Consider the following 10,908-nt stretch of genomic DNA (forward strand, 5'->3'; position numbering starts at 1 on the left):
AAAAAATTCATTCTAGTTTATTAGAATTATTATAACCCTCTAATAACTGCCTGTAAATTGCTCAAATAATTCTAATATTTTTCAAGTCAATTGTTCCCAAATGCAACCATGCAAATAATCATCCTGAGAGAAATGTTATACACACTGCCTCCCCTGTCTTTCTCCATTTATTTTAAAGAAGATTTTTCTTTTTTTAGTTTTTATATTTTTTAATGTTATTGCAAGGGTGATATGTGGAAGGGTTACAGTTTCATAAGTTAGGTAATAAGTACATTTCTTTACCTTGAACAGTGTCACCTCCTCCCTCGTTTTCTCCCAGTTTTTTCCCTCACAACCTCCCTCCCTCACAAGTGGAATAGTTCATTTTCAACAGTGTCTAGTGAGTATCACTGCTGCCTTTGTTCACCTTTTGTTTCACAATTTCTGTATTTCTCCTTGTCTTCCCCCAAAAGATAAACTTACATATAGGACAAAGGGTACAGAAATCAGAAACAGCAACAAAGGAAGGGGGGAAGCAAATACCAAAAAACCTCTTGTTTCCATTTCTTGGAGTTCATTTTGATAAACATCATATTATATTATATGATCATATGCACATAGCTATTGAGACTTTGTGATCCTTAAAGAGGATTTTTCTGTAGGTGGGAGGAAACAAGTGTCAAATAAATGAAAATGCAAAACTAGATAAAGCAAAATTATTAGACCTGGCTTTATCTCTATGTTCCTTTTGTCATTTCTTTTCAAAACACAAACAAGAGAATGTATATCCCAACAAATCTATCCCGTTAGTGCCTTGTCTATGCTGAGCAAAATTGAATCCATATATCTTTAAAATGTCTTTCCATTTCTATGGTTTCTTTCAAAATACTGATCTTAGTGCAAATGTGGCCCACAGGACTACTAATGTTCATTTGCTGTTTCCCATAGGCATCACAGTTGATAGACATGGATTCATTTACTTTGTGGATGGGACTATGATTCGGAGAATTGATGAGAATGCTGTGATCACGACTGTAATCGGCTCAAACGGTCTGACTTCCACACAGCCACTGAGCTGTGACTCAGGAATGGACATTACTCAGGTAGGCACCACTGCTTTTCAGTATTATCACCATTTGGCATCATGGAAATGGATAACAATTTTCTCATGCTGAAATAAGGTAGAAAAGAAACCTGATGTATCTGTTATAATACCAGATAGCAGGAAATTCTCTTTATGTAAGTTACTTTTTTCCTCCTCAGAAAAATAAAAAAAAACTTACTTGGGAGAAAATGGTAAGCAAGGACGATTTTGAAATAAGGCTAGATGGGGTATTGACATAACGATTGAAATTTCCCTAATATAAACTAATTGGAAGGTAAGATCAGCCTTCTTTATTGAATATTTCCAAGACATAAACTCTATTTTTAAATGAAATAATAACTTATATTTGGGGAAGCTGTGACTGATAAATGTCTTTAGAAGTCTTCTTAATTGGGAAGCCAGACATAGTGGTGCCCAGAAAGCTGAGACAATAGGTAAGTGAGTTTGAGGCCAGCTTGGAGTACATAGAGGGATCCTATTCCGAAAAGGAAAAGTAAGGAAAGAAGGCATGAATGAAGGGAGAGAGGACAAGAAGGAAGCAAGGAGGACAGGAGGTAGGGAAGAAGGGAATATTTCTTAATGGATATGTGAAGATAACTTGTTTCTCATGTATATTTTAAAAGCTATTTCTAGGATGTGGTAAAATTTTCCTAAATAAAAACATTTTTTCTGAGATTTATTTTACATTTATTTTTTATTGTGAAAATACCGTAGAGAGTTTACAATTACATGGGCAAGGTAATGAGTACATTTCTTAGAAAGCATTGTTGCCTCCTCTTTTGTTTCCCCTTCCCATCCCTTCCCATCCCTCCCACCCCCCCACCCCCAGCCAAAGTTGTAAAGTTCGTTTTTTGACATAATGATTTGTACATTTCATTGTTGCAATGGGTTCACCTGTATCCCTATTTAAATGGTTTGTTTTTGCCCTTCCCCTCCACAAATTATACCAACATCAAATACAATGAAAGCAGGGGTTATACCGTGGGGGAGGGACATACAAAGCAACAAAGAAATCATCTTATAAATATGTTATATAAAGAAATACACAGAACAGTCCTCAAATTGATTTTCATATTCTCAACATTCTCTAAATCTGTGACTCTGATGAAGCAGATTATTACATAATCCTGTCAAATTAATTACAGTAGATGTTGAGAGTTTTAAGATTGGTTAGTGTTTCAGACAGGATAGTTTTGGCTGCAAGTAATAAAACATTTTTCTAAAAGTACTTTTATCAATAATGCTTAATTATTTCACATAATGAGATGTACCAAGATAGGCAAAGATGCCAACATATACTGTTCTTTTGTCACATTGTTCAGAATTGAGTCACATGCCCATGCCTTAACTAGTCACTGGCAAAGGAGAAATAGGATTTTCAGAATAGATTCAGACACTCTAGAACTGATTACATTGCTTCCTGATTCTTGGAGCACATTTGGGGATATATTGGCAAAGAATTTATTATTGCTGTTGTATAGAAACTCGTGATTTGCTCCACAAGGAAGATATCCCTACAATCTCATTTTCTGTAGCACCTGTATCCTAGGATAATTGGAAAACTAAATGAACGCATTACGTAGAAGCCTTACTTCTGTTATTAGCTCTACTATCTCCTCTTACCTCTACCTACCAAAAGTATTCTATAAAGACCAAAGTTGTTTATTTGGGGTTTTTCATCTTTTTTTTGTCCCTGCCTCAACCCCAGAATCTGGGGGACTGGCCAAGAGGAGTCAATTATAAAAATAAAATGCAGAGTATGAAGGCTTGGAAAAATCAACAGAGAAAACCATTCTTATAAGATACTTAGTAAATCAGACTAAGTCCTAGACCTTCAAAATTTCTGCAGAATGTAAAGAAAAGGGCCATCATTTATGGAAATGAGGAAAAATAGGAATGCATTTATATAGGAGGAATATACTTATACAGGAGATGAGGAAGAGAAAAAATTCATACATGTGATTTGTGGAATATTTTTAAATTAAAATAGAATCGTTAGTAAAGCAACCAGTGAGCTCTAAGCAATTTATCTGACTGTAGGAAAGCTATGTTGGAAATAAAATTCTCTATATAGAGTTAACATAAGATCCTCATCATTATCAGAATGGTTCTTTTTCATGACTTTCCAATCCTAATTGCTACCAAAAAAATCATTCCTTTAGGATGTACATTAGACTATATATTCTTTGAACTTTAATAGTACGTGCATGTTTCACACAGCAATATGTGGGTAGCAGATATACTTAATATATATTGCTATGCCAAAAGTGCAGTATGGTGACAATAATATAGAAGAATGGTAGACATGAAGTGAGACTGGTAATAACTGAGGAGTATGATCAAGGATCTTATAAGGATGATAGAGTTTTATTTTATCCAATGGGCAATGAGGAGCAAGTAAAGCATTGACCAGAGAAACATCAATAGGATTAGAACTGTTTCAAGAAACTGCTATGCAAATTAAGTTATTGTCCAATCCTTTTGGAATGTTGAGTTGATATGTCTTTATAATATAGCTCTATAATATAACTGATCATGATGATGCTCAGTTTTATGAAGTCACATAGCAGGCAATGATGATGACTGACCACAAAGTATTACCGAATCGATTGAGAAAGCTAGACAGATGAGTTAGATGCTGGAGTTAAAAATCCAAAAACTTGTTGGCTGATTTGATTTCAGATTTATGGAAGAACATGCATAGTAGTATCATCCACTGGGCTAGAGACTACAAGAAGAGAAGCAGGTTAGAGGAAAGGATGGCTCTGTTTGGGTACATGGAGTTTGAGCTTACCATGTGTAGCGATCAGGTAAACATATGTGGCTGACAACTGGATATAGACCTAAAACTCAAAGCCTGAAATGCAGACAAGATTTGTGGTTATTGATTTATATATGGTAATGACACGTAGGGAAGTCGAAGTAATCTCCTAAGAAGGGTACGTAACATGAAAAGTAGAGAAGATTCAAGGTCATACTCTAAGGAACGCCAATATTTGAGGGAAAGATGAAGAATGGAAATCCACAAAGGAGGTTGAGAGGAACAAACTTAGCACGCAAGTAGAAAACCAAAAGAGTTATGTAAGGGTGGGAAAACACACAGTAAAGCCAGCTCTTCAAAGTCCCTTTCAACTGCTGCTTACAGGTTGGGGAAAATAAGGTGTTTCTTTTTTAAAGCCATTTGATTTTACAGCATTAGTGAGCCTGATAAGAGCACCTTTGATTGAGTGTTAATTGATGAGAACTAGATTTCAGTGTCAGAGTAGGAAATAGAGAAAGTGAAAAGAGATCACTTCTTGTGTTTACTAGGAAGGAGTGACTTTGGGTTTGAAACAACTCAACTCAGATATGAGTAAATCAGCACCCATGTAGCACACAGATGGATAAAAGCAGGAAAACACTGGATGTGATGGAATGGGCAAGTGAATAGAATGTTTTTAGGAGGAAACCTGTGCTTGGCACAACTCCTTAGATGCTGAGTCATGATAGCCAGAATTTCCCATCTGTTTTGACAACTGTGGAAGATAAACAACCAATATTTCCCATGAGTGTCCTGAAGAATATGGGTAGTCTTCAGTTACAAAGGAGAAAACTGAGTAGGGAACTTCAAAATACCTTCCAAGAGCAAAGGTTTAGTTTTTTACAGTAGTACTTACAGTGATCCAGCTGAGCTCACATGCTGCTCCATTTCATAGTTCAGTAAATCAAAATATATTGAGGGCAGAGACAAATATCTAAATGAGAGCACATGAGTTTTGCTGAGAAACAGGAGAAAAAAATACAGATCTGTGCTGTAGCAGGAAGATTTGAATTGGACTTTAAGAAGGCTATGTGGCAGCAATAGTAAGTCAAAGGATTTTGTGGCTTCTCACCTTTCAAAGCTTCTCAAGCAAATGTTGGAGAACAATAACAATAAGCATGTCAATACCTGGCATTCATCAGTCTTTCTGGAATCAGAACGATGGCTCAAGCATTTCTACTCTATTGTTTGTTTTCAGTAATAGAAAAACATTCCTGTAATTTCATGTTCCTTTCCTTGCATTTCAAAACCAAAACATCTCTAAGGGGAAGTTGTATGCTAGCTACCTTTGAGTTTAGAGAATAGTGAAACACAATCGTCTTCTTTCTATTCATCCCCTTTGAGTTCTGTACTTTCTGAGACAAACTGGAACCTCAGAAAGAGAAACCTCTAATGTCTAATATTCAACAAAGCATAATGTCTTCTAATAATTCTAAAAATAGCTGTTACCACTTACTGAGAGGATACTATGACAGAGACTATGCTGAGCCGTTCCATTTTATCTACATAGCCCGACCACCACTGAGAGATAGGTGTTATTATTCCTACCTAGAGAAGAGAAAACCAGTAGCAAAAATAATATTGTGCTATTGAACAAAGGTGTTATGTGACCGAGATAAGATTTCAGCATAAACTTTTTGACTTCAGGTGTACCTTTTTCTAACTTCAGCATTGGAATACACCAAATATCTCTGTACTTAGCTGAATGACAAATGCTGTTTGGTAGAGGACTGTGCTGTTTATTCATAGAATGAATGTTTAGTGACACATAGGAAATTGTTTAATAAAATCTAATCATCTCAAGAAATGAAATTTGCTTGGACAATAAAATCAGCCATTTGTTCAAAATCAATACCTTTTCTTTATTTACTGAAATGTGAAAGTGAACTCTTGGTATAAACTCTGAAGCATAACTTCCCTTTGTAAGCACTGCTATAAACAGGTCTTTTACTTCAAGAGATGAGTTGATTATGAAGAAACTAGGCTCTTTATTTCGATTGCTGCTTTTGAATCCTCCTACTTTGCACTTCCACATTGTGCCTGACTAGAATGGAATTAGGAGTTAGAATAGGTTTCTCGATGGGAGAGGAAATCTTGGAGCCACTTTGATGCTCATCCAAAACTCAACCCAAGGGCAGATAGGCAAACAACATGGATCCTGGTGAAACCAGATATGTAATCCTATTGATCCACTGTCAATAAAGCACACTTTAATTTGTCTAGAGCATCTAATACATAGTCAGTGCTCCACAAAATACACACTAGAGCTCCACAAATACCCACTAGATTCTCTGTATTCTCTGCACTGGTTTGCAATATCACGCATTTGTAATTTGGGTGCCAAGCAATCCTCCATGGATATAAAGGAAGGAAAGTAACTGAGTCTCTGGAGGAACAAACCATGCTGAGTATATTTAATCAAGTAAGCTAGTTTGCTAGGAATCCTTTTGACAGCTATTTCATGCAGAATTTTTCCATCACATAGTAACAACCCAACCATTCCTCAAATGCTTCTTGTGATTATAAGAAACTTGTAACTTCACCCACTCAGAGGGCTCCTTCCATCTTTGAATGCATCTGATTGATAGAAAGCTCTTGTGGGAATTCTTTACCTTTAACATTTTACTTCTTTTAATTTTTACCACCCAGTTTTACTGCAACTCTTCAGACTGAGTTATATATGCAATCCATTTTCTATGAAATTAATGTGCTAATGAGTCATACACTATACTGGATTCTTTCATACATTATTTTATTGAATCTTAACCCAATTTTTCTAAGATAAGCATTATTTTCTAAAATAGACATTTATTTTAATAAACATAAGATGATTCAAAAGGATCGTGTAATTTGATTAAGGCCACTAATAAGTGATAGAATTAGAATTTGAACCTGGACAATCAATTTGCCTTTTCCACAGTCATATCCAAAAGTCATTTAATGGTACTTCACTGGCAAAATTTGGAGTTACTTCATCATTCTCCTCACTCTTTTGAACCATTTTTCTGTATGTCTTAGAAAAGGTGGCTTTCAAAAGTGGATGAATTAACCCAGGGTGCTGTGATGATTCAGAAGTAGAATGGGGACTATCACAACTCTACCTTATTTTCTTCCAAACAATGCTTGATAAGAAATGTACTCATTACCTTGCTCATGTAATTGTAACCCTTCTGTACGATATTTTCACAAACAAAAAAGACGTTAGCCACACAAAATTTACATCAAAGTAAGTCCTAATTTACAAAACAGGTATAAAACAATTCAAACAAGTGGCATCCCAACAAGTCATTATTGAGACTCACTCTACTCTTATGAGATATCCCAAGATGTTTCTGCAAAATGGGAACAAATAAAAACCAAAAGCTAGTAAACCACAATTAAATTGAAGTGGATTTTTTTTCACAATGTGACACTTTTGGCATATAATCTGATTCCAAAAGACTCTCATATCTCACGTCCCTTTTTCCTTAACTTGTACTTATACAAGGTGATTATGTTACATCATACTCCAGTGTCTTATATTAGTCTATGTTTAATTCCATAGCACTTGGATAACTCCACTTTTTGTATTCATTTGCTATTATCCAATGTCTTCACTATCATTCCTAGCCTTGTATCACCTGTAGATTTGATGTGTATCTTCCTTATCTTCATCCATGATAAACTCATGAATGGACCAAGATACAATTGTAGTATCATCAGAATAGTTATCTTTTAGATTATGGTCCTATCTGTTTGAACTATTTCTTGCAAGTTATGATTCATAGGTAATCATTGTAATGACCTATGATGAACACTAAAAATTAAACAATAGCTGGGGGGCTGGTGACTCATGCTTGTAATACTAGCTACTCAAGAAGGTGTGATCTTAGGACTGTGGTTCAAACCTAGCACAGGGAAAAAGTCTGTGAGACTCTTATTTCCAATTAACCACCAAAAAGCCAGATGTAGAGCTGTGGCTCAAGTGGTAGAGTGCTAAACTTGAGCAACTAAAGATCTGAGACAACACCAAGGCCCAGAGTTCAATCCCCAGAACCAGAACCAAAAAATAATTGAGAATGTTATCATATAGTAAGGGTATTAGTTCTTAACAATTTTTTTCAACTTGATAATAGTGTCATATATATTTCTGAGTGTGAGCCATAGTCCAAACAGCTATGAAAGCCACTATCTTCATAGATATCATCTTCAATTTAGTTTAAAAGGAAATGAGAACTTCTTGACAAAATCTGTTTATAGGCATAGTATCCATAAGCACCTCTTCCTCAAGGTCAGAGACAACTGATTATGAATACATTCAAGGATCTTTTCTGAATCATGCCCCCTCCCTGCAGTTTGTAGGGCACATTTTTTATTATTCTTAAAATTAGAGCTATGTTTAACCATTTCTAATCTGCCAACACATCATCAACTACCCATATTACTCAGTTATTGTAAAAATACTGGTTCTAAAAATGCATTTACAAGTTCCCTATGAGAGGTAGTTCTTCAGGGCCGTAAACTTCAACTCCGTTGAACAAGTTAGATACTTAACTCCTCTTGGGCTTTGGTAACTTTGAGTCAATACTCTGTGGCCATTTTCCTTAACTGAGAAAACAAAGCTTTCCCCTCTGTCTCATCCATCAGCATTTTATCACCTGCCCCATGTAGTTGACTTCTGCCCCCTTCATTGTCTTCTATCTCTACATAACTGAAAAAGCAATTTTTTCTTCTCCTTAGAAGTTTTTGCAAGCCACAAATTAGCTGCAACTGGATAAAAGTGAAATGATAAAGCCTCTTTTTTTCATGTCAGTGTGAGTTAGGGCAAGTGGATCCAGCACTTTCGGTTGTGAAATATACAAGACACTATGTTGAAAAACAAACTTTACAATTTAAGCGGCGGTGGGGGGTAGTGTAGTTTTCGAGGTTGGAGGGAAGGGGTGCTAGGGCAGAAACAAAGGAGGAGGAAACTATGCTGGATAAAAAATGTACTCATTACCTTGCTCATGTAACTGTAACCCCCTGTATAGTATTTTCACAATAATAAAGTTATTAAAAATAAAGATACATATAAAATAACATCAAATCATGAAAAGTTACAGCAATCTCAGGAGACAAAAAAAGAAAAAAACAGTTTATGAGGAAAAAACATATTTTCCCCTTACTATCTCTCTTTTTCTCTCCTATCCTATCCTCTCAAACCCTATCATATCTCAAGAATGTCCTCACCAGTGCTATGAATGTGATACCAATGCTACTGAAAGTGAAGTTTTTCAGGGGTGACTTGCCTTTCTTTGTGCACTTCCATCACTCTCCCATGTGCACACTGAAAGAGAACAGAATTAGATCTTTCAAATGAAGGCCATTATAAGTGAAATTCCCTGCAGGGACAGACTTCTGAGTTTTGTGAAGCTCTGTAGGGAATCAAGAAAATCTGAATTATAATAAGTTTGCTGGAATAAAGGGATCTCCCAGGGGGAAAAAAAGAAAGTTTATTTTAAAAGTTCTTGCCACTGGGATGAAAATCTCACCACCTCCACCCCCACCACACCCTCTCAATGTTTCAATAACCATGGAGCTGAGCTCACTCTCAATGCAAAGAAAATGTCTGGGGCCACCTCCAGAAAATACAAAAAGAGGCATACATGGCAGGAGAAAAATGAGTTTCAGGTCAATACCATGCAAGGATGATGAAACGAAGGTGTCTGAAATATCTGGAGACACGAGTGGCCAGCCACATAAGTAAGCAACAGACACAGCTAGGTGAGACAAAACAAAAGATAGAAAACCTGATAAGAGAATATTAGATTGTGGAGAAATGATCAAACAGCAAATTAATGAGGACTAGGGAGTTATAGAAAGGAATCAAAAGGTTATTTTATGTCCCTGGTCCAAAACACATACTCCATTCCAATTGGTTATGGCTAATCTAAACAGTTGAATATTATTTAATAATGGCTTACATTAAGCAATGGATCAGATGGCATTAAAAGTAATACCATACTAATTTCTTTTCATTCAATATTAGCATGTCTAGATAATAATAGAGGAAAAAGATAGTCTGGAATTATAGCATAAGTGGTAGTGTGGTATCTGTAAATAAGAAAGTTGAGCAAGTGTGAGGCCCATGAGTCCAAACCTTAGTACTGGGGAAAAAAAGCAATAGGGGAAAAAACTAACTGCTCATCAACTGGTTATTCCCAGAGTCCAAAAAGATAAGTACATAAATCAATAACATACTTCTCTATTCATTTGTACCACATGCACTAAGTCACCTGTCACAACCAAAATATGTATGGAAGGACCTCCTTGTCTGTCTGTACCACTAAATTGCCCAGGCTGACCTCAAAGTCATTACATAACTGAGGCTAGCCTCAAACTTGTAATCCTCCTACCTCATTTTTCTGAGTGCTAGTATTACAGGTATATGCAACTTTTGTCTAATAACAGAAACTTTTAAAAGGTATTTCTAACTGTAGATTATTAGATTAAACCAAGAGACCACATGACATTGCATATAACTTTGACTTTCGTGTGTTCATTTGCCACACTAGTTACATAGACACATAATACAAACCTCAAACTACATAGCAATCCCATTATGCTGTTATGGCTCTAAGATGGCAGACTCTGGTTTTACATCTTCACCAAAAACCAGGTTAAAACTTTTCTTTAAGAGTTCCCAGTGGCTTTGCAATTACTCAACCATAAATGGAAGATCTGAAAATTGCATGATAATAACTCTTTGTGAATCACTCATTCTCCTCTCCTCTGAAATATAAGATAGAAAAAAAAATCAATCATTTTTGTCTACTTCTTGACCCAGAAGAGGTTTCTCTATCATTTCAAATTCAGCACAACACTTTAAAAACTGAAACTAGAATTTTAGACACGGTTAATTATTCATCCTTATGAAGCCTAATTCAATGAATTACCCAATTGTTGATTAAGAGGCCTCTCTATTTTAATGTGAAAGCACTTGGGAAAGTATAAAGTGCTTTACAAATATAGGGCATGACGTAAGATGCTAATTGGCATCTTCAGG

General features: G+C 35.8%; 1 protein-coding gene across 9 annotated transcripts in view; it reads left to right on the top strand.

The window, feature by feature from the left end:
• Positions 1 to 10,908, top strand: part of Tenm1 (teneurin transmembrane protein 1) — an 875,459-nt gene that overhangs the window by 806,489 nt on the left and 58,062 nt on the right. For all 9 annotated transcript variants that reach the window (XM_070039761.1, XM_070039760.1, XM_070039769.1 and 6 more), the window contains one exon: positions 928 to 1,082. In XM_070039761.1, coding sequence (XP_069895862.1) covers positions 928 to 1,082 — 155 coding nt within the window. The remainder of the gene's footprint in view (positions 1 to 927; positions 1,083 to 10,908) is intronic.

Source organism: Dipodomys merriami, unplaced genomic scaffold (assembly GCF_024711535.1).
Source record: "Dipodomys merriami isolate MVZ:Mamm:240054 unplaced genomic scaffold, mDipMer1.0.p SCAF_3, whole genome shotgun sequence".
In the NCBI taxonomy this organism is placed as follows: Eukaryota; Metazoa; Chordata; class Mammalia; order Rodentia; family Heteromyidae; genus Dipodomys; species Dipodomys merriami.